Source organism: Equus caballus, chromosome 4 (genome assembly GCF_041296265.1).
Source record: "Equus caballus isolate H_3958 breed thoroughbred chromosome 4, TB-T2T, whole genome shotgun sequence".
Classification (NCBI taxonomy): domain Eukaryota; kingdom Metazoa; phylum Chordata; class Mammalia; order Perissodactyla; family Equidae; genus Equus; species Equus caballus.
Genome location: NC_091687.1, coordinates 65765047 through 65789042, shown reverse-complemented (window position 1 = coordinate 65789042; position 23996 = coordinate 65765047). Strand labels below are relative to the sequence as shown.

The following is a 23996-nucleotide window of genomic DNA, read 5'->3' as shown; positions in this document are numbered from 1 at the left end:
CTCTAGGGCAGTTAGTTGGTTGCAGAGAATGGGCCCCACTGGCCCCCCAGTGCAGGGCCTCAGAGACTATGACTCACATGGATGAACAACTTTCGACTACATAACATAACATACATGTAAACAGAAGTTGGTAAAAACTTGCAAGAACATGGGGAAAAAAAGACAATAAATGGACAGGAAAAAGGGAGGGGATAGGGGGGTCTTTTCCAATGTAATGACATCATCCTACATGCAGGGAAGACAAGGCTGACCATGCCAGGCCCTGGGCCGACCCCCCACCCCTGGGGAAGGTGTTCCACAAGGCAGGGGCCCAGGCTGGACAGACAGACCAGGGGCAAGCTCTGTTCCCTGGGGAAGCCCCAAGGAGCCTGAGGGAAGGATCTGGGACTGGTCTCTGAGCAGTTCCTGCCTCTGCCTGTCTCCAGGAGAATGGCTGGATAGAGGGAACCCTCTGCTGGGGTCTCTGCTGAGCCACTTGTCCACTGGGCAGACAATCAAGGTTCTGAGCCCCAGACTGGGGTCTCTGATGAAGGCAGGACCAAGCACCCACTGAGGCCATGAGAACACCTCAGCTCCTTCTAACCTGCTCTCTTCTCAACCTGAGGAAGCAACACATATGGGTTCTACCTTGCCCACGGATGGACCCCAGAGACTGTCCTCAGATTCTCCATGCTCATCTTACCCCTCCAGCCAACCAGAGGGGACCAACCTTCCTCCTCAGCATCAGAAGTGTCCCCACATCCTACACATCCAGCTGGTCATGCTCCTGATCACGAGGTAAGAAGGGTGAAGTGCAAGCTACTTGGTCTGACTCAGAATGGATCAAGGGCTGGGAGAGGGCTGGGACAGAGCAAGCAGGGGTGAGCTGTTAGGGATGTGACTGCAAAAACTCTCATAGGAAACAAACCAAATGGCTACAGAAGTGGACAAAACCCTACACTCAATGGTAAGAGGTTGCCCACAAACCCATCAACCCCAACCATATCAGACGGTCCTCTGCTCAGGGAGGAGGGAGTTGCACAAGGAGGACCAGATTCAGAAGCAGAGCTGCCCTGAGGGGAGGTGAGGAAGGAAAAGAATCCTCACTTCCAACACCCAGACTGGCAAGAACGTCCACCTCACTCGCTAGTGGGGGCTGAGCAACCTGTACACGCTGGGCTGAGGGTGGGGATCACAAGCTTCCCATGGAACTAAGACCCCCAAGGGAAATCCAACTTCTAAACCACCCTAGGAGATCTGGCGTTTTCCATCTTGATTTTCCTAGTGTGACAAGGGATCTGCCAGTCTCTTCCTCTCTCTTTTCCCTGTGACGTAATCAGCATGCGAATTAGGAACTCCTGGGTTGGCTGAAGGATGGGAGGGCAACTATATTTTAAAGGCACTTTAATCAGAAGGAAATCTTGCAAATGCCCACGCTAGGTGACTCTATGAGCAAAGTCCAGGCCTTCTCCTGCCCGTGACCTGAGTGCAGGGCCCACATAGCTGTTAGGAGTGACTGTGGCATTCACACAGTGGTACTTACAAGTAGATGCTGGACTCATTGCCTCCCATGTCTGGAGACTGAAGTTTCTGCACAAGGATGACGATGATGCCGATGAAGAGCACAAAGTTAACCTGAGGAACAAAGAAATAGTGGATGGAAACGATTCTGGGCAAAGACTTTCCATACCCCTGCCTCTGCCTAGGCTGTTATTCCCCCAACAGGGCCTTCCCCCCTCCAGTCAAGATCCATCTAGACTTATAATCCAAGATGGCAGCATGGGAACACTCGTTATCTCCCAGCCTCCTATGATATCATTGAAATGACAAGAGAAATAGAAGAGAAAGAATTCCATAGGAGTATTGAGAAACAGGATAGAGAGTTACAAGCGAGCCAGAAAAGTGAGTAATTTCTGGAAGAGAAAGGGCAAACAGGATCAGGATGATGGAAAAGCTATAATGCCAAACAGAGAAGAGGCTACCGCAGAGGTGAGAGCTGTCCTCTGGAGAAACTCCAAGTTCAGAGGCACTGAATGTGGAGAACCGGAAAGGACAACCATGAGCATTATTAATTACAGGACAGCTGGGAACAGCAAGAGTAGCATTTACCCTCAGAGGAAGATCAGGGACAAAAGCTCTCTAAGCCAAGTGGGAAGCTGTGCGTATGGTGAGAAAGGAGGCGGGAGGGGAGCAGATACACAGAAACGAGGCACAACGAGAGGACCACACAGGAACATCTTCCCGACGGAGAGGAGGCAGTGCCCGGGGAAAGAAATGTAGAGCCTAACACTAACTTATTAAAAATAATAAATACTGAAAACAACATAGCTAAGAACTCAAATCGAAAGCCACGGAAAGAGCACCACAAATTTGACTTATATGAGAAGGAAATTAATAGAGATAAAAATTCATTATAAAGAAACAGGGAAAAAAGTAGACTTGATCAATAAAAATAAATTTCAATTTTGGTTTCGTTTAGTTGTTTGTTTTCACAGATCAATGAAAGTGATGCAGTGTGCCCCCGAAGGCAGGGGCCCAGTGGTCGTGTCCTCTATTACCTGCCCATTGTTTAACCGGTACCTGGAACTTAGCACAGGAAACAGTGCTAAGTGCATGTGTTAGTCCGCCCAAAAGGAGAAAATGCAAGTAAGCAAATTTAGGGATGAGACAGAGGACAAGACAACAGATATATACAATATTTTAAGTCAACGGAGAAAATCAAACAAAATGGGAAAATATAAATTAACAAAATCAAATCTGAAAAGATGTAGAATATCTGAGTAAAGCAATGACCCCAGAATAAATTCAAAAAGTAGTCAAAGATATGTGCAATAAAAGGCACCAGGGCCAGATAATTTTATAGACCAGTTTTATAACACTTTAAGGGAAATGTAATTTACTTACTGCATTCACGCATCGCTTAACAGCAGGGCTATGTTCGGAGAAATGTGTCATTAGGCGATTTCACTATTGCGGGAACATCACAGAACGCACTCACACAAACCTAGATGTCATGGCCTACTACACCCCTAGGCTATACACTACTAATCTTACGGGACTACCGTCATATACATGATGCGCCGTTGACTGAAACGTCATTATACAGCACATGACTGTACTTAGTTGTTTAAAAGCAAATAAAAAGAAAGGCTCCCAAATTCCCTATGAGGCTAACAAAATCCTGCTACAAAACCCAGATAAGGACAGAAAGCACACACAGCCACACACACACACACACACACACACACACAGGCACACACCTAAAACCAGAGAACTTACACAGAGCAATGCAAAAAATATAAATAAAATATTAACAAATAGAATTTAGCAGTGTAATAAAAAAATGAACAGATTATGGCCATAAAGATTACGCCAGGAATGCAAAAAAAAATCAACTAATACTCGTTACATTAATAGATTAAAACAATAAGCTACCATTATCCCGCATAAGACTGGCGAATAGTTCAGTAATCAAAACAAAGATGAAATTTAAAAACAAATCAGCAAAGACACAAGATAGGAGCACTCCTGTAGGCTGCTCATGGAGGGCAATTTGATATCCATGAAAATGTTAAATGTACACATGCTTTGTCCCAGAAATTCCACTCCCAGAGATTTATTCTCAAGACATATTCACACATGCTCAAAGGCAGGCACAAACACATCCACTGAAGCATTGTTCATAACGAAGAAAAACTGGAATACTATAATCGTCCATTACTAAGGGAACAATCGCTTCAAGAAATGTCTCCAAAACACATTTGACAAAATTCGACACCTATTCCTGACTTTAAAAAAATACACACTGAAACAAGCCAGGAAGAGGAACTTTCCTAAGTCACTGAAGGGGAATGTCCCAAATCTATAGCAAACATCATCCTAACAAAACCAAGGAATAAATGGTATAAATACTGGAAAGGAAGAGTATAAACTATTTTCATTCATAGACTGTGTAATTTTCTACCTAGAAAATCCACAAGAAACAAGTGAAAAGGGATGAGAACTAATAAGAGAGTTTAGAAAGGTAACCAAGAAAAGAAAAAATAAATAAAAACTAATAGCTTCCCTCTGCACCAGTCATAACCCACTAGAAAATAAATGAAAGAATGATTCCAGACACAATAAAAGCACAGACCAAAAAACACCTCAGAGGTAAATTCAACAGGACAACTGAAAAGCTGCGCAAGATGACACACTGAGAAAGACTGAATAAATGGAGAATCATGCCATGTTCTTGGAGAAGAAGACTCAATGTTTTAAGAAAATTATCTTCCAAATTAGTTTATAAATCCAATGCAATTCCTATAAAAATCTCAACCAGACTTTTTTTGCAACTTGACAAGGGTATTTGAAAATCCACCTGAAAAAGTAAATGTGCAAGAAAATTTTGACAAAAAAAAAGAATAAAGAAGAGGAAATTAGCATACCAGCTATCAAAACATGCTACCAGGTTACAGTAACTAGCACAATGGGGAGTTCGCCATGGGAACAGCCAATAGATTAGTAACATAAAATAGAAAGTCTGGCGCCAAACACAAGAAGATGACATTGAGCGTTTATGATAAAACAACATTTCAACATAATGGAGAAAATATGATCTATTCAATAAAAAAAACCTCAGAGGGTGGAATGTCTCTCCACTGAAAAAAATTAAATTAGACAAAATTAAGTATCATTTCATATCAGACAAAGAAATAAAATTTCAGCTGGATTAAAGATGTGCATGTAATATCCCAATCCACAAAAACGTTATAAAACAAGTAAGAAGAATATTTTTAGATCTCAGGTTGGGAAAGGCCTCTATGAACAGAAAACAAGGCTCTAAATTAGTAAAGAGAAAGCCCAATGGTTTGACTATGTAAGAGTTACACTGTCTTGGAAAAACACTTACAATATGTATTCCAGATACAGTGTTAACTATCTTTCAAAGAGTAAGAAAGATGACAACTGGGCTAGAAAAATGAGCTAAAGAAATAAATGGGTAATAACCAGAATAAAAACAAATTGTCAATAAACATTTGGGAAAAAAATCCTCTGCAGCACTACCAATACAGAGAAATGCACAGTAAGACACTGAGCTGCCATTATCCCCCACAAGACTGTGCAAAAGTTTAAATGACTGATATTATAAATTCAGACAATGATACGGGGTACCCATTTTGACCCAGAAATTCCACTTTAAGGGATTTAGTCTAAAGAAATATTCACATGGCCTCAAAATTATGCACAGAATTGTTCCTAGGAGCGTCTTTTGTAATGAGGAAAAATGGAATAATGTAAATGTCCAATAATATTGAGATAGCTAAATGATGTGTACATCCATGTTGCAGAATATAATGCAGCCATGAAAAAGAAGGAGGTTGGGCGTGTGTGGTGACCTCTTTATCTCCCCTCCTGTCATGCCTTTCTGCCCAGACCCCTGTCTCTTCCCCACTCCTTGTCCCAAGGACACTCACCATTATGGAGCCAACCACAGGGCCTTTGATCACCCACCACAGAGCTGTGTTGTCATTCATGTCCCAGCAGCTGAAAGACAGAGAAAGAACAGAGATTATGTGCTGGGGCCGGGGATGCCTGCAGGACACTCCCCTGGCTCTGTGGGTGGTGCTTTCTTCCCCTGCAGCTCCCTGAGGAGGGCTGGCTGGGAGGAGAGCTCCTGGGCAGGCTGCAGACCTGAACCCAGCCTGGTTCTTCAAATGCCTTGCTCCCCTTCAAGGCAGGGGTTGGAACCCAAGCGTAAAGGTTGCCAATGGGCTCCTGGGCAAGGACCACATTTCCCCTTCAGACCTAGGGCTCTTGGGGGTGCCGCCTCACCCTCAACATTCTTCCTCCCCTCCCTAAAAGGAAAACAGACACTGGAGCAGAGCAGGGCTCCAAACTCGTGCACATTCTCTCGCTGGGTTCCGGCTGAGAGGTGGCTATGTGGGTCCACCTGCAGTGGTGCCCAGGGTTGGGGGTGCAGGCTGGGCCCGGCGTTGGATGGTGTGTCTGGAGCAGCTAACATGAAGTCAGGGCAGCCACTGAGAACTCATCTGTGGGAACCTACCTGGGGCTTCGGCCCCGGCCCTCGGGCATGTACTCACCCGGTGTCATCAAAGTAGAGCCTGAGCACAGCCCACACCGACACACACACGGTCGGGGTTCCTAAGAGCAAGGAAAAGAGCACTCTGATAACAGGAAAGCCAACAGGCCCAGGGTCCCCCTCAAAACTGGGCCTCCCAGGGGCCATCATTCCCCCTCAGATGTGGAGGTTCTGAGCCACGGGGCATGTCTCCCTCTCAGACCCTAAGTGCTTCTCACACCCAGGCCTCCTGGGGGTCCACATCTCCCCCAGACCCGGGCTATCTCCCCTCTCAGAAGGACTCCTAAGCATGTCCTGTCTCAGTCGGTGGGCTTCCTATGAGCAGGAAGAGCAAGAAAGGGTCCAAGAAACAGAGCGTGCCGCCAGCTGGGCCAGCAGAGCACCTCCCTCCTCTCACCTGACACTCCCTGACAGCAGAACCCAGGACACACCTGGCCATGAGGCCTGAGCCTGTCCTGGCCACAGCCGGTCACCTACCCCAGCCAATAATGGTGTACCAGTAGAAGTATCGCCTCTCGGGGAAGAAGGTCTCCACCAGCAGGGTGAAGAGGTACAGGCCCTCGATGAACAGCCAGAAGTAGTTGGACACGACGCAGTAGTGGAAGAAAACCATGACAGCCTTGCATTCCACCTGCAGGGAGAGCCGTGAGGGCGGGAACGTGAGCCCCCCTCCCCTCCCTGGCCCCCCACCGAGCCCTGAAAATCCAGCCCAGCAGGACCAGGGAGAGTCCTGAGGTTCCCTTGAGCTCCAGCGTGCTCAGGCTCCAACACCCCACGGGTCTGAAAGACTCAGCATTCGTGGATTTGAAGAGTTTAAAATTGCAGCATCCTAGGGTTCCACGTTGAAGCCACCGGTGGAGGCAACTCTGCACCCGTCAGAAAAGGAAAGGGTGGGGGTGTGAGCATAGAGCCCCCCCTCCCCAAGCTCATCCTCCCCCACTTTACTGCCCCTTCCCCAGCCCCACAGGCAAGCTAAGTCCCCACTGGAGGATCCTCGGTAAAATGAGGGTTTTACACATCACAAGGGTGGAGGATACCTGTGGCCCCCCAGAATCTCATAGAGACCCCACTAAGTGTGCGCTCCCAGATCAAGGCCCTGTGCTCTGGACTGCCTGCTCTTTCCATCTTACCCCATCAGTGCCTATCTTCTCTACTTACCTCCAAAAGTATGAGGATTGGGGGGTGGTCTAGAAAGAACGCCAGCCAATTGGCCCCTCGGCTCTGTCCCGGGCAAGTTAAATGATGAGGGGCCAGGCAGGCCCTCTCTCTGAGCCTAGTTTCCCCCGCAGTTAAGTGGACTTGGCACTGCCACCTGACCTTCCTCATCTGCTCTGCCAAGTACACACACTGGTCAAGGGACGGGGGTGTCTCACTGGCTACCAGCAACCTCATGGTGACTCCTGGATTTGTGTGTTCCCTGGGGACAACGCGTTAACCTGCAGGAAAACACACGGACAGCGGGGCGTCGCAGGGCGCGCGAAAGCTGGCAGGGCTCGGCTCACTCACGGTGGAGATGAAGCAGTGGTTGCTGTCCTGCTCCGCGTAGAGGATCCAGTCTTTGATGAAGACGGAGATGGCCCTCAGCATGAACGACACGAACAGGTTCATGTGGATGAAGTTGCGGGTGCAGTGCAGCTTCCTAGACCAGGGGGCCAGCGCAGGAAGAGGCCTTGAAGCCACGAACCCCACGGCACTCCAGCCCTCCACTCCAGGCTCTGCTTGGGGCCGACCCCACGCCTCTGTCTCACAGAGGTCCCCCACCTAGATCACTCCCTTCTTCCCACCTCTCTAAATCCTCACTCCCTTCCAGGCCCCTGTTGCCTGGCCCCACCATGCACGTGGCCAGACTTTTCCCTCCTGTGACCTCTCTCTATCTCAACCAGGAAGATAAAAGTGAGGAATACAGGTCTCTGCCTTGCTATAATATGGCCCCGGACAAGCCAGGTGCCCTTTCTGGGGTCAAGTTTCCCATTTGTTACCCTACGAGTGGGGGAAATGCCTTCTAAGGGAGCTCCTGGGCTGGCACCCAGGGGAAGGCGTTGGGGTGGGAGGGAGGGAGCAAGGGCTCTGAGCTGGGATGGGCTGCGCTCACTTGGACACTGATGGGGGTCTCACCGGAAGCGACAGAGGATGACCATGGCGGTGGTGAGGGTGACGAGGGACGTGCTGTAGCCAACTGTGTACAAGGCCTTCACCGACAGGTAGTAATAATCCTAGAGCAGGGCGCAGACATGCAGGGCTCCATATGGGGGCTGGGGCAGCCCCCCTTGAAAGCGTCCCAGGCCAGGGCCTGCCCACCTCTGGGCCCAACACCCAGCTCCTCCTTCTCTTCTCCTCTTACGGACCTCCCCTCCTCCACTCCCCCATCAGTGCCTCCACCACTCCGACCCGCCAACCTCCCCATCCCCCACTGAGTACTCCCCTCTGCACAGTGTCCCGCTCTGCAGATGCTCAGTGAATGCTTATTAAAGGCAGGAGCACTGACCAATCAGAGCAGTCACCAGCCTTGGCCTGGAGAAGGGTCCAGGAGGGCCCCGCTGAGCCCAGCATTCACCCTTCAGGTGCTAGGCCATAGGAAGGCTAGGTGTCCTACAAGAGCAGCCAGGGAAGTTGGGGACACTGGTGGGGGATGGAGGAGCTCAAGAAGCAAACCCCTGCTTCTCAGCCCAGAATGAGTCAACGAAAGTCTTGCTCTCCGTGTATCTGGTGTGGGCATACAGCAGGTACTCATGAATGCTGCCTAGAGACCTGAGTGTCCCGTAGTCCCATCAGGAGTCAAGGCCCCTGATGGGAACACCCTTCCACCCACCTCCTCAGGCCCACCCTGACCACCTTCAGGTGGGGGGCAGACACTCACCTGGTCCCCAGCCTCAGATTCATATTCATCAAACCCACAGGCATCAAAATAATGAGGGAAGGGCTCCGACCACCCATCCTCCGTGCAGTTCCGGCTCACGACCCTCGTGTCTGCAGCAGAAGGAGAACTCGGTGAGGCACAGAAATGATTTAAGAGGACTCTGAAATCTGTACTCAAAAATTACTTCCTAAGTAGGAATTCCTGAAAACCCATATGCCCAACTGGGAAGCGTGGCAACCAAGGGTTCATGAAGTCCTTCACTGTCTGAGGGAAAAGAGTGACTGTTGGTGACCTCCAGCTCAGTCTTTACAAACGACACGGTGGGGGTGGGGGACAAGGCACAGGCTGACCCCTTGACAAGGGGTGAGGGGTGAGCCGGGCTGGATCCAGCCTCCTTCCTCCTGGAGCTAACAAACGCTCGCCAGAGAAAGGCCCCCGCCCCAAGCCCAGGCCCGAGGTTAGCAGTTGTCAAACTTCAGCGAGTAGAACGATGACCTGGGGTCACAATGCAGATTCCCGCAGGGCCCACCCACTCAGGGATTCTGGTCCAGGAATCACCTCAGGTGACTGTGGGGCAGGAGTTCCCATCACACCTGGAGAAGCTCAGCTCTGTGTGATGCTCTCACTGGGAGCTCCGGGGCCCCCAGCAGCTGTAATATCCGGCACCAAGGGGACACATGGCTTGCTTAACTAGCAAGGACCAGATCTCCATGAACCTAGCACCAGATCTTATTAAGATATACATTTAGGTTTCTTTAAAATAACTTTTGCCTTTCCAGGTTTCAAGTGCTGCTTCCTGTCACTAATGTACTTTAATTTTCTTTTGATCAACTTTAAAGGCCATTTTGTGGGGCACTGGAGGGGGTGGGAGTCATTTGCTGGCTGCAGAACGGAGTCCGCACCACACCTGGGGCTGCTTTAGCGTTTAAAGATTGCTCGTTTCATCCTCCCCTCTCCTGATTGTCTGTAAGGGTGAACTGGGATGTCCAGGCATAGGAAGAAGGCAAGAAGCCCGCTCCACCTCCAGGCCAGCATCTGAGTGTGGCCTCAGACTGCCCTCTGCTCCAAAACCGGCTTCCTGGGAATTTACCTGGTGTCTTAGCACACATGGGGATGCTTCTTCCTTTCACAGAATTCAGGGGCCAGGAAATTGTGGACAAGAGGCATCTGCACAAATGGGGCTCCAGTACCCATGTCGCTAGAAGAATCCCCACTCTGTGACCAGGCCACCTCTGGGGAGCTCAGGAAGGAGGCAAAGGCAGAGGCCAAGACAGGAGACCCCTCTACTTTTCCAACCTCACATCCTTGCCAGTTGAGTTGGAAGACATAAGACCAGTTCTTTTTAGCCAAGAGAGTCAGAAACCTCTTCCTGGGGCTTTGGAAGCTGCAGAGGGGGTGACCCTGCTATGAAGAGAGCTCTGCCCAGAGCCAGGACATGGGTCTCCATCACTTCTCGGATTCTGAGTTCTATGACACAGGACAAGGAGGACCTCTGGAAGGCCCAGGGAGAGAAGGAGTTACTTGTGCCCCACAGTTTGAAGCCAAACCGTTCCTTCTTCCAGCAAACCCATCTCAGGCTGCTACTGGCAACTTCCTTCCAAGTGCCTCTGAACACTTCTGTCAGCAAGTCTGCACGTCCTAGGGGATCGTGGCCTTGGACAAGCCTCTTCCCTCCCCAGGCCTCATCTCCTCTCGGCTTTACCCACATCAGGGTGGTGAAAAGAGGGAAGGGAGGCTGCTTTAAAAAACATTTTAAACTGTTCTAGAGGTAGAAGCCATTTCCTTTCTTTTATTTTCCTTCCTTTTCTTTTTCTTTTTCTAATACAGTGTGGGCTCAGAGAAATATAAACCTTTTTGTTCAGAACTATTCCATGAATTTGCCACTCTATTGTGCACATACAAATCTCCGGAAGATGAGGGCTCTTCAGATTGTCAAAACCCCGCAGTGACTGCGCCCACTTCACTCAGCTGTTTTTGCCCCAGTGATTTCCTAGGAGCACAGAATCTTAGGGTAGCAGTTCTCAAAGTGGGCGCCTGCCCCCAGACCAGCCCATCAGCATCACCTGGGAGACTGGCTAGAAATGCACACTCTCAGGCCCCTCCCCAATCCTACTAAATCAGAGGCTCTAGCAGTGGGGCCCAGAAATCCAAGTTTTAAGAAGCCCCCTGGGTGAGTGATCACAAAGTCTGAGAAGTTCAAATCTATCACGGCCATTTAATCCAGTTCTTTACTTGGGCTCCACAATGGGGCTTAGAGATCTGTGCTCCCCTGAAATTGCACGCACAATGTTCTGTCTGTGCCCTTGAGTAAAACTTTCTATGGAGAAAATCTGCAGCTGTATCAGAGAAGGAAAGCAACTTGCCAGAGATCACACAGCCACAGAGAGGCATAGCCCATCCTGGAAAGGGGGGGTCTCCAGGCTCACACTTCAGCCAATGCCCTCCCTCCAGCCCGCCCATGGCCAACCTCAACTTATCCCCTTACCTGAGAGATCCAAGGAGTTAGTGTCAGTGAAATCAAAGTCGCCTGCAAAACACAGACGTGGGCATGAGTCAGAACGCTCGGGCATCGGCTTGCACCCGTCCACGGCTTACTCTCCACCATGCAAGGCCAAGGTGGCCCCTGCTCTGAAAGAGGCGCTGGGGTCCCGGCCAAGAGGCAGCATCACACACAGGAGCCGCACACCTTTCTGACACACCGCCCCTTCTGGCGCCAATCTCCCTTGAATTCCTGTGATGCTAAGGACAGCCCATGACTCAGTTCTCCTCGTTAGACCACCGGAAGTGGAAAGGGGACATTGAAAGGACGATGGGAGGGCCTCGGGAGTGGGAGAGGAATGGAAAAGGATGACGGGGCCTTTTCAAGAAAAGGGGAAGGAGGGGGCGGCCTGGTGGCTTAGTGGTCAAGTTAGTGCGCTCCGCTTCAGCAGCCCGGGGTTTGCAGGTTCGGATCCCAGGCGTGGACCTACGCACTGCTCATCAAGCCATGCTGTGGCAGTGTCCCATATACAAAATAAAGGAAGACTGGCACAGATGTTAGCTCAGCAACAATCCTCCTCAAGTAAAAAGAGGAAGACTGGCAACAGATGTTAGCTCAGGGACAATCTTCCTTATGGAAAAAAAAAAAAGGGGGGCAAGGAACAGCAACATGGGTTCCGGGCTTGTGTTTCCTCTTTGGTGCTCAACCCTCCACCTCAGCCCTGAAACTGCTCTCATCAAAGGGAAACCAGAACTCCAAAGACTTCATCCTCAGACATCTTTCTTTCTCTCCTGACTTTATTCTCACCTCTACCCTTTTCTTATGCCCAATCCCCTGCTAGCAATGAACTGCCACTTCCTCTCTACTTCTCAAAATCCTATTTCCAAGGTCTAACTGACATGCCACTGCCTCCAGGAAGCCTCCCCTGACCTCTTCATTATTCTGCCTGCATTATGCATAGTTAGGTCTCCTCTGCTCCTGAGCTTGCTGTAGATCCCAACTTCATGGCCACTGGGGATGTCAGTGTCTGTGCAGGCTCACACACACATTCAGGCCTGCAGGTCTGTACACGCATGAGCCTATGCCCATGGGTGGGCTTGTTTTCCAACCCTCCATGGGTGAGTCTTGTCCTCTCAAACAAGCCCATGAGCACCCTGAGGCCAAGGGCTGTGTCTTCCATCTTCCTGTGTCCTCCCTACCTCTGGGAGAACCAAGAGGGGGGTGGGGGGGAGAGGGAAGAACCTGGTCCCTCTCATTCTACTCCCACCCGTTCCCAGAGTCAGAGCATGGATGCCCCTGAAGGGTCAGATGAGGAGCAGCCTGTGTTCTCCAAGGTTCCTCTTACCAATGGTTTCCGTCTCCCAGACTGAAACAGATAAAGAGAGAGAGAATGCAGGGGTGAGCCAGGGAGCTGAAGGGGGTCTGCACTCAGGGGCCCCGCTGACAATGCCCTCCCCTCCCCTCCCCACTCCCCAACTCTGCAAAGGCTCCACTAGGGGCCCAGAGGCATGAGGATTGCAAGCTGGGGACTGGCCAGACAGTGAAGGCTTCTACCTCCCAGAACAGGACACAGTTAAACAGAAGGAGCAGCGGCACCTAAGAGGAGGAGAGATCAGTGCTCCTGTATCTCCAATAACCCTCAAAGCATCCACTGTCACAGTGAACACCAGCTTCAGCCAGGGGGCCAAGAAATGAAAGGACAAATGCCGTTCTCAGCTTTCTAAGTAAGGCAAGTCTCACTAATCCAGCTTTGCGAACAGAGCTGCTAAAAAGCCCTGCCTTAATGAGCCATTAAGAACCAGGTGTAAATAACATGCTCATTGTGCAACTGCCAGAGGAGGGAGAGAGGCTGAAGGCAAGTTCATCTTAAGAAAATCTTATTTTACTGCTGATTCATTTTGCCTTTTTTTGTTATTGAAAAGAAGCTGTCTTGCCACGGTACTGACCCAGAGTAGATGTTCAATAAACGCTAAATGAATGACTGAATGGAAGGAGAATGCGAATGGAGGAAGTGATTAAATTGGCTTCTATGGAAGTGAATGAGAGATTGGGCTGAGTCACCAGGCTGCCACTGAGCCTGACATCCCACCATTCACACTGTGCCTCTCACTTCAGGACTTCCCTCGTAGGTCTCCTCTTTCAAAATTCACTTCCTGTCCTGCTCTGGGTCCCACTCAATCCCCAAGTCCCGGCCAGCAGGAGGTCTGGAGGTGGGAGGTGTGGTTAAGAGGCCCCAGAAGGGGAAGAGGGGAGGTGAGGTGGGGTACATCATAGCTAAACCCTGCTTTCTCTGGTCTTGGGATGGGGGCCAGAGACAGGGGCCTGGCACCCCAACAGACACCCACCATCTCCCTCTGCCACCTCCTGCATCACCTCCCCCTCCAGGCAGAGCCAAGGCTGGTGGAGTTCCAGGTGTGAAAGAGAATTTGCCTTCCACCCCTCACAGACAGGACAGAGGAGGGCAGCAGGCAGGACTCCACAGTGGAGCGGAGCATAGAGCGTGGAAACTCTCTACTTCTAGAAAGACATCAGCTGAAGCCTTAGGCAAGTGCAGGAGGAAGCTGAGGCCCAGTTGGCAAGGGACCTGTGCATGGCCACACATGTGACTTAGACCCCTCTGACCCCCTCAGGAGCCCTGCCCTCCACCCTCCTTGAACCAAGGTCCCACCCAAGCAGCTCTGAAGTGGGGAACATCTGCCTGCAGGGCGCCCCGTGTCCTTGGTGCCGGTCCCCAGGAGGCCTGGGGCCCGAGTGAGGGGAGAAGGAGGGACCAAGGATGGCCTGAAGAGGCCCCAGGGGAAACCCACCTTGGTCTGGATTGAAGATTCGGAAGAGTTCAGCAGGGCAGCTGACGAAGACCATCTCACCCACGTGGGCAGGCTTCCAACAGGTGATGTTGTCCCACATCCCGGGGCAGCCTGCGCAGAAGAGAACCCTGCTGAGAGGGGGCACAGCCCTCACACACTCACCTGCAGGCACCGCCGTATGCATACACACATCCGTGAGCATGCCCATCACATGCTCAAGAGCCATGCCCTTGCAGGAGGAGGGAGGCGTTTAAGGGGAGAGAAGGTGAGGCCTACTGTTTGAGGCAGGACTCAGCCTTGTCTTGGGAAGATCCTCAAAGAGAAGACATTTCAGGAGCTTCTGGGGTGAGGAGGGAGCCCTCATCTGATTTTACATCAGCCCACAGCCCTATGGTCCAGGCAGGATTGTGGGGAAGGAAGAAGCAGGCCCAGCCGCAGCCCAGGGCAGGACTCCTAAGAATGAGATGCTGGGAGTCTCTGTGGCCCTCCCCGCACATCACCCTGCAGCAACTCCTCTGCATCCTTAGGCTCCGCCATCCCTGTGCGGTCCAGCTTCTCTGTGGTCCTCCTCTATGGGCCCTCTCTCTCCCTAGGTGGAGGAATAGCAGGAACCGGCTAGCCTGAGGGAGCAGCTCCACAGCCACACCCGCCTCTGGGGATGGTATGGAGCTAGGACTTGAAGGAGGAGCACACACTGGCCAGATAGGGAAAAGGGGAAAGCCATCCAGGCAGAGGCCTGTGCAGCCAAGGCCCTGAACTGTGAAAGGACCCGGAGCACAAAGAGACAGGAGGCAAGGACCACTTTGGTGGCCACATTGTGAGGAGTCACAGGCCCTGATCAGGTGAATGCCAAAGGACAGAGAGGGAGCAAGGACAAAGTGAGAAGTATTTAGGAAGTACCAAGACTGGTGACAGTGCATGAGAGCCGTGAGGAGGAGGAAGATGTCAAGCCTGACGACCAGGTTTTCAGATCTGAGGGCTCAGTGCACCCTCTCACCCCTCTGCCTGCCATGCACTCTCTCCTGGCGGCCCCTGCCAGCCTCTCCATGGAGTTCTCTCCATCCCTCGTGGCCACCTCCTCACCTCCCCTTCATGCTTCACTCCTTTCTCTAATTCTGCCCTTCCTCTCCACTGAAATGCCTCTCTCCTGGGCCCCCAGCGAACTCTCTCTTCGCCCTTACTGACCGGGCCGCACCCTGACTGAAGGCAGGTGCTGGCCCCTTGCCCCACTCACCTTGAATGAAATCACCTGGCTCCTGGACTTAAGGACAGAACCACACAGACAACTCCAATCCCACCTCCTGCACCACCTGCAGGCTGCCTCCCACAGTCAGCTGCCTGCCGCATATCCCGGCCTTGGAGCGCCAAAGATGGTCCAAACGCAGCATGTCCAAGACTCAACTCAGCATCTCCTGCTGAAACCTGGTTCCTGTCTCAGCCCCAGCTAGAAACCTGGAGTCACCTTGCTTTGCCTCCGTCTCCTCCATCTTTCATATCCAATCGGCCAGCAGGTCCTGCTGGTGTGACCTCCAAATACCGGTGGAATCCATGCCCTGCTGTCCATCCTGCACCCCTACCTAGTTCAGGGCCACCTACCTTGCACTGGGACCATGGTGACAGCCTCTCCAGGGTCCTCTTCACTCAACCCCACACAGCTGTGACCATGATCTCTTCAAAAGGAAGGTCTGGTAGGGTCGTACAGCCCACCACCCCCAGTGAACACCTTGCAGTGCTCTTGTCACCTCAATTCCTTAAACTCACGCCCATGGGGAGTGGGTGAGGCCACGGGATGAGAGTTTACCCCAGGAAGGGATACGAAGTGAGAAGAGCGTGGAGGAGGGGACCCCGGGGACCCCCATATTTACGGGGAGGGCAGAGGAAGTACATGTTGTGATGCAATCAAGAGAGAGGGGCAAAGGGGTAGGAGGGAGGCAGCAGTGAGTGTGCGACAGCAGAGGGAAGTTTCAGGAGAGGAACCGTGTCCTGCTGAGCCGTCTGTTAAGACAGCCTTGGGAGAGGGCTACTCTGCCAGAGAAGAGACAGCCAGCCGGTGACCCACAGGGTCCCAGCGCACGGGCTGCCGTGAGGATTAATGAGTTCATATATGTAAAGCCCTCAGAAAAACGCTGGGCTCACTCAAAGCATGTTTGCTGTTGTTATGAAAATTAATTTCATTATTTCAATTAGGTGTCCCTGGGAATCATTCCCCTGAGAGAGGCCCAGGCAGGGAGATGAACCAGAGCCCCGTGAGGTGAGAAGGAAGGCCAGGGGAGGCCACTGACAGGTCACAGAGGCAGCCTGCAGGGGGCCTGGGCCAGGCCTCATGAGTTCACAGCCTCCTTGCTGGGGTCCATGACTGACCTGTGGGTGCTGTTTGGACCAGAAGGCACCAATGGCTTCAGGGCACTGAAAACCTTGTCTCTCAGAACTCAGACCTGGCTATTTGGGAATTCACACCCAGTTACATTGGCCTATAGCATCCTGCTCCCAAAATGACCAAGTTTGGGAGCTGGAAGCACCATAGGAAGCTCTGAGGACAACAAATCAAGAAGGCGAGGACACTGGGGGCCACAAGGGAGGAGCCAGGTCCCAGGTCTCACAGCCACAGGCCTGTTATTGATGATCCCTGTCCATCCATCACAGCAGGCCAGGCAGCCAGCATGTGCTGGTTATGACATCATGGCCTTGAAAGAGACCCAACCGCTCATCTTTGGTTGCCGTGGCCTGTGTTGACCGAGGAATGGCCGCAGAGCGTGGCTGTGTGTGGCCCATGCCTGGGGAGCCCCAGCCAACAGATGTTCCCTTAATGTGGAACATTAGGCCCTGGCACAGCCAGCTGCTACTGCCAGCTGACGTTCCTGGGGTCCCAGGGCACTTAAGCTAGAGGGAGCACAGTCACAAGGGCTGAGGGACAGGAGGGACACAGGGCTCAGATGGGACGGCATGAGGGGAGAAGGAGCTCCCAGGGTGGAGGTCAGAGGTGTGGAGGCTGGGCCGGAGAGGCTTCATTCTCTTAACAACTATTTACTAAGTGTCAACCCATCAGGTCCAGGGCTACAGTGGTCCCCTCAGCACCTGCACAGCAGCCACAAGACTTCTGCTAAGGACCCATTGCACACCTCTGGCAACTATCTACCCCTCCACCCTGACTCAGTTTCCCTGTGTGCACAGCGAGGGCTGGGTGTCCCTGAGGGTACTCCCAACTCTGAGTGTCCAGAGCTCAAATCTGGAATAGCGGTTCACTCAGGACCTTCTGGTACCCAGGAGAATGGCTGGGGAGGCTGGGGCTGCCTTCCCTGGGCCCACTGCCAAGACCAACATCTCCCAGGGGGCATCTGCCAAGGTCCCCCCACCCCACCCCATGGCCTGCCACACTCTCAAAGCCCTCCTGAGGTTCCCAGCCTGCGTCCCGTCCAGAGACTAAGGGTCCTGGGGCAATTCCTGCAGCACCAGCGCAGGTGAGAAGCCGAGAACTAGAACCCCTCACTCCAGGGCCCAGCCCAGTGACCAGGTTTAGGGACTGTGATACTGTGATATAATAAGAATTACGTAGTTGGCCTTCATCCCAGATTCCTGGCACAGAGCTCCTAAAAGCCTTGAAATTTCCCAATAGAGAGGAGCATCTTTTGTTATTCACAAGCCCCTTTCAGCCATATCTGAGTTTATGCTAATGAAGTGACACTCAGAGGGTGGGGGCTGGTTCCCAGAGGAACCAAGCATGGGATTAGAGGGTGGGAACTTTCAGTCCCACCCCCCACCTCCAGGAGGGGAGGCAGGCTGGAAATCGAGTTAATCTTTAATGCCCAGTAATTTAATCAATTACGCCTACATAATGGAACCCCCATAAAAACCCTAAACAATGGGGTTCGGAGAGCTTCTGAGTTGGTAAACACATCCATGTGCTGGGAGAGTGGTGCACCCCAAACTCCACAGAGACAGAAGCTCCTGCACCTGGGATCCTTCTGGACCTCACCCCCTGTACCTCTTCATCTGGCTGTTTATTTACATCTTTTATAATATCCTTTACAGTAAACTGGTAAACGTGTTTCCCTGAGTTCTGTGAGCCATTACAGCAAATTATTAAACCTCAGGAGGAGGTCATGGGAACCTCTGATTTGTAGCCAAGTGAGACAGAAGTGTTGGTAACCTCGGGACCCATGACTTGCAACTGGCCTCTGAAGTAGGGGGCAGACTCGTGAGACTGAGCTCTTCATCTGTAGGGTGCCCTAACTCCAGGTAGTGTCAGAATTGAATTAAACTGTAGGGACATCCAGTTGGTGTCCACAGAAAACTGGAGTATTGCTTGGTGTTGTGAGTAAAGCAGCAGTTTCCTCTAGGGAACAACGTCCCCGACTCCATCGGGAGATCACAGCCTCCGCCCACCCCTCTGGCCTGCATCACTGGGGTCACAAGATGCTCAAGTCACCTCCTCAGGGCTTCCCAGAATGCCCTGTGCCCATTTCTCCTGCAGTTATCACCTCCCGGACAAGAGATATGGGCTCTCTCCTCTCCCTGTCTTGATGGGGCCTTGGAGCTGAATCCTCCCAGGGACCCTTGCCAGAGAGACGAGGACAGGATTTGGGCTCCTGAGAGTGCCTGGGGTTTTTCTAACTAAAGACAGCAACTCATTTTCCTTCCACGCCCAAAGAATACATCCAGCTCCTCTGTTCCCATCTGTTCCAGGTTCCAGTCCTAATAAAGCTGAGTTTCGTTGGGAATGAAGATTTCAAGATGCCTTTTCTCCTTCTCCTCCCTCTCCTCCTTCACCCTTCTTTACTTCTTACTTTCCGCTCCCCCTCCCTCTTATTCACTCATTTATTCAAGAAATACTAAGTGCCACTCTGAGTCAGACGCCGCAAAGTGATGCCGAAGTGAATACAACAGCCCAGTCTGTCTGCACAGAGCTTACCATCCCGGTAGTCACGTGAAAGATTTTGGATTGTTGCTAAATGCTGAGAAGCCCTTGGACAGTACATTACTTTCCTATTGCTGCTGTCACAAAGCAAACTTAGCAGCTTAGAATGACAATTTCTTATCTTATGGTTCTATAAGTCAGAAGTCTAAAATGCGTCTCTCTACACTAAAATCAAGATGTGGGCTAGGCTGCATTCCTTCCGGAAGCTGGAGAGGAGAAGCTTTTTCCTTGTCTTTTCCAGATTCAAGAGGCCACCCACATTCCTTGCGTTGTGGCCCCTTTCTTCATCTTCAAAGCCAATAGCATAGCATCCTCGAACCTCTCTCCTTCCCTGACTCTTCTCCCTCTTCTTTCACTTCTGACTCCTGTGGTGATACTGGATCCACTTGAATCATCCAGGATACTCTCCCCACCTTAAAATCCTTAATTTAATTACACCTGCCAAGTCTCTTCCGCCATGTAAGGGAACACATTCAAAGGCTTTGGGGATTAGGATGTGGACATCTTTGGTGGGGGCACTATTCCGCCTCCCACAGATGGATTTAAGACAGGGAGTCACGTGATCTGATTCAGCCGTGTGGGAAGGTAGTATATGTCAAGAGCAGAAAAGCAAACACGGGACATGTGTTAGGACGTGGCAGCAGTCCAGGGGAGGGTGGAGGCGCTTGAATGGAGCCAAGGCAGCAGGGATGAGAAGGAGTTGTGTGTGGGAGAGTCTGGAGGCAGGACTGACAGAGCTTGGTGACAGACTGGCTGGATACGGCCGGCGAGTGTGCCAGGGACTGTTGGTGCTCACCCATCTCACGTGACTGAGTTCTCACCAACGGTAAGTGGGTGGAACTGATCCCAAAAACATCCCTCACAGCCCTTCTCTCTCCCCACTCTGCAGCATCCTTGGAGGCCACATGTTGAGGGTGGCAGTGTTCCTAGAGGGAAGGAGCCTGGATCTTGGAATGAGCATGTGGAGTTGGAGTGGAGCTCCACCCCTAACCTCTGCTGACCACCCTGGCCTGTGACATGTGCAAACAATAAATGTTATTGTGCTAAGTCGCTGGGATTTTAAGATTCATTTGTGACTGCAGTGCAGTCTAGGCTGCTCTGACTAATGCAGTGAAGGGGAGAGAGGTATCAAGGATGGCTCCCGGGTCTCTGGCTTGGATGTCTGGATGGATGAGCCATTCACCACAGTGGGACAGAGGACTGGATGGGAAGCAAATGGTGGAGGGAATCAGGCAAGCTGGAACTCAAGGGTTTCATTTGCGATAGGGTTAGTTTGAGATGGTGCAAAGAGCCAAGTGAAGCCAGATTTCAAACAGGCAGTTAGAGAAAAGTCTGGAGTCCAGAGGGGAGGTCAGAACTGGAGAAAGAGAATGGGAAGTGGTCAGCAGAGGGATGCTATGTGGTGCCATGGATCCAGAGGATATGTCTAGTGTAGAGGGCGAGATTTGAGAAGAAGAAAAGAGAAAAGGATAGGGCCTGGCGCCCGCAGAAGGAATGCCAACATTCAGAAGAGCTGACATTAAGTAGACTGAGGAGGGGTGGCCAGAAACACAAGGAAAACCAGGAGAGGTGAGTGACATAGCCAGGAGGGCACACTTTAAGGAGGAGATGGTCAAGTCCATCAGACACTCCTGAGGTGGAGAAAGTTCCCCTCCTCCTCGTCCCCCTGCATAGGAGGTCAAAAATCAAACCAGTCCTACTCCCTGGGAGAATTCTCCACTTTGACAACCCCAAGGCTCCCTGTTCACCTCTCCACTTGTACCCCCATTCTACACTGAGTCCACCTGCGCTCTCCCGGCTCAGTCTATCCCACCGGAAGCCACTATGAAACATGGTCAGAGGAATTCAGGCCTGGGGGGATTCCTGGGAGGTGGGAGGATGCTGTGCACATCCCCCAGGGCTGCTCCCATGAGGACACTACACGCAAAGCAGCCAAGGAGAGGCAGTGCCCAGTGACAATGGCAGAAAGGAAAAAGCCCACTTGGGCGGGTTGAACGGAGAGAATGTAGGAGCCATTAGCCTCGACTGGAACGAAATAAGGAGCTAATCTCGGGTTGTCATGGTGATGATTTTGTCCAGTTCAAAACCCGTGAGACCAGGGCACCAAAGGGACTCAGACAAAGGCACGGTCCTCCCTTTGAGAAGCCGCTCCGGGATGCGTGGGCATTGTTAGAACAAACCCCTCATTTTAGCATACCATTCCAGGGTAAAAAATGATTCCATTTACTAAAATTTACTTTCCAGCCAATGTTTCTGATCCCTAAAATGAGGACCAGCTGCAAGCTCAGAGCTGGGGGGCGGGGGAGAATCCAAGATGCAGCCCTCCCCTCCGGAAGTCAGTGGTTCTCAAAGGGTGGACTCCAGACTGGGAACACGACTGGGAACTGCCAGAGATGCAGATGCTCAGGCCCCACCCAGACCCACTGTGTCAGGAACTCTGGGGCTGGCCCAGCAATCTGTTTTACCAAGTCTTCCAGGGGGCTCTGATGCAGGCTCAAGTCTCAGGACTACAGGACAAAGGAAAACAGGTTTGGACAGAAACTGAACCAGAACCCTCTGTCAGATCTGGGGAGTGAGCTCCTCAGAGCGAGGGTCCCAACGGACCCCACCCTTCCCCATGCTGGGTGCCTGTTCAGTCTCAGAGCAGCTGGGAGGTGCAGATAAGAAGCTGATCTTGCTCCAAGAACGGGGAGGCTGGGCCCAGCCCTGGGGAGGCTCCCCCTCCTCCAGGCCGCTCCTCTTCTGGTGAGGGTGGAGGTGGGGGCTGGGAGGAGGGACTCTGTACCCTGGACAGGCCTCAGAGGCCGGGTCAGAATAGCAATGAGCAGGCTTTCTCGTCCTCCTGTCCCTGCCAAGGCCACTGCAGGCCTGCATCTTCCATCGTCTCCAGAGTGTGGGGGGCTCCTAAGGTGGACTACACCCCACCAGCCCTGCTTAAACGCAGGCAAAGCCTCCGGGCTGATGGAAGCCCGCAGCCCTGCAAAGAGGAGGTGCTGGCTGGGCTCACCCTGGGCAGGCAGGCTGCCTGGGCTGAGCAGAGAGAACAAAGCAGCCAGCCCAGCAGGCGGGGCCTGTGACCTGCGTGGGCCCGGGATGCTCAAGAGCAGAGACGCTGGTTCCCACGCACAGGAGTCCTTTCTCCTGCTCTCTGGGCACAAGAGCCCTGCCGCACAAAGGGCGCTCCCTGCTGGGACGGCAGACCTGGGTCCAGTCCCAGAGCTGGCTCCAGCCCTCGGTGTGACTTGGCCAGTGACTGCCACCCCTGGCCTCAGCCTCTCTGTGTGTCACATGACAGAGCTGGACTCGATGTTGTCTCAAGTCCCATTTAGCGTTCAGGGGTTTGGAATGAGGGACAAAACCACTTCATTTATCTCCTCAATAACCAACCCAATAAACATCTTTAAAACACGCCAAGGATGCTGTGGACAAAACCACCCAGTCAGAGGCTTGTTTCCCCTCTCCATTACCTTCCCTAGCTACCCTTCAGCTGCCTGCCCAGCTCTGGCGCCTCCCCCAGCACGTCCTCAGCTTCCATTCTGAAGGCCACTACATGCATTAACCATGCCATATTCTTTTTGGGGTGGGGGATCCAGGGACCAGGAGGGACCACAATTTGAGGGGATGTGGGTGCCTTCCGGGGAGCCCGTCACCATCCCCCCGAACCACATACACAGTGCCACAGACACGCCTCACCTCTAACAGTCAGTGTCCTCATTCCAATGTACTCATTTTATTCGATTTAAAAGACTATGGGAAGATACACAAAATACATAAATACACAAAAAATATATAAAAGCATTGCTGTAAGTTCACACAGTCACTGGAACAAGCTGACAGATTTTCTTTTTTCATATCAAGTATATTTCAGGGACACTGGCTGACCTCAGGCCAGCGTTCTGTGCACAGTGTGCATGCTTAGGGACAGAAGGGGCAGGGGAGGTGCAGAGAAGGGGGGCCATGGAAGGGTGGTGGGCCTCTCTCAATTCACAAAGCACAGATTGACAACATACCACACAACTGCCAATTCTCCGTTACACTCAAATTTTACTCCTGGCTCCCAGGATTGAGCTCCAGCCTGCTTGACCTGTGCCTGGGGGCTGCACTCCAACCCCAGATGGCATGAGAACCCTGGTGGATGCTATTCTCTGGCCACATCAGTGATTCTCAAACTTGGATACACTTTAGAATCATCTGGAGGCTTTTAGACACATACCCTCATTAAGGCCCCAACCCAAATGCTGATCGCGTTGGTTGGGGAGGGCCTGGACATCCACCTCTGTAAATGCTCCCAGGGGCTCTAATGCACGTACGGTGCAATGAGATGGATTGCTGCCTGTATTGCACAAGCAGGTTTAATCTGAAGCCAAGAAGCCTAGCTCAGCTGCAATGACAAGGATGCCCCAAGGACCCGACCTGAGGCTCCTAGGGAGCCTACGGGAAAATTAAGGCTGGAGCAAACCCTCCCCTGGCGGCTGACAGCAGGGTCAACACTCTGCCAGGACTTCAGCATTGGAACAGTGCCGGTGGCCACCTGCTCTCAAGTCCCCTCGAGGAGGGCAATGCCAACACTAGCTTGCCAGGAAAAGCCCCTGCCGACCATGCTCCTTGGTCCCCCTCACGCTGCCCCTCTCCTTCCAGCGCACTGGAGCTGGGGCCTGGGCCACCCAGCCAAGCAGGTCACCAGAGGCTGAGCCTTATGCTGTCCCGGCTCTTAGAAATGCAAATGCCCTTTGGCCTTTTCATAGGCAAGAAAAGTGCAGGCCTCTGGGGGCACATTCAAGGCCCTCCTCTCCCAAATCCTCTGTCCAGCCTCATCTGGACTTCCTCTGCCTGTCTATGACCTTTCACTGCAGCCAGGGGACAGCAGGGGGTGGGTG

At 52.1% G+C, this 23996-nt stretch overlaps 1 protein-coding gene across 26 annotated transcripts in view; it reads right to left on the bottom strand.

The window, feature by feature from the left end:
* The window catches only part of ADCYAP1R1 (ADCYAP receptor type I), a 58867-nt gene that overhangs the window by 17263 nt on the left and 17608 nt on the right, over positions 1–23996 (bottom strand). For all 26 annotated transcript variants that reach the window (XM_070264790.1, XM_070264777.1, XM_070264788.1 and 23 more), the window contains 10 exons: positions 14205–14315; positions 12743–12763; positions 11404–11445; positions 8919–9028; positions 8177–8274; positions 7568–7700; positions 6539–6692; positions 6063–6123; positions 5436–5505; positions 1523–1614 (listed from right to left, as the gene is read on the bottom strand). In XM_070264790.1, the coding sequence (XP_070120891.1) occupies positions 1523–1614; positions 5436–5505; positions 6063–6123; positions 6539–6692; positions 7568–7700; positions 8177–8274; positions 8919–9028; positions 11404–11445; positions 12743–12763; positions 14205–14315 (892 nt within the window). The remainder of the gene's footprint in view (positions 1–1522; positions 1615–5435; positions 5506–6062; positions 6124–6538; positions 6693–7567; positions 7701–8176; positions 8275–8918; positions 9029–11403; positions 11446–12742; positions 12764–14204; positions 14316–23996) is intronic.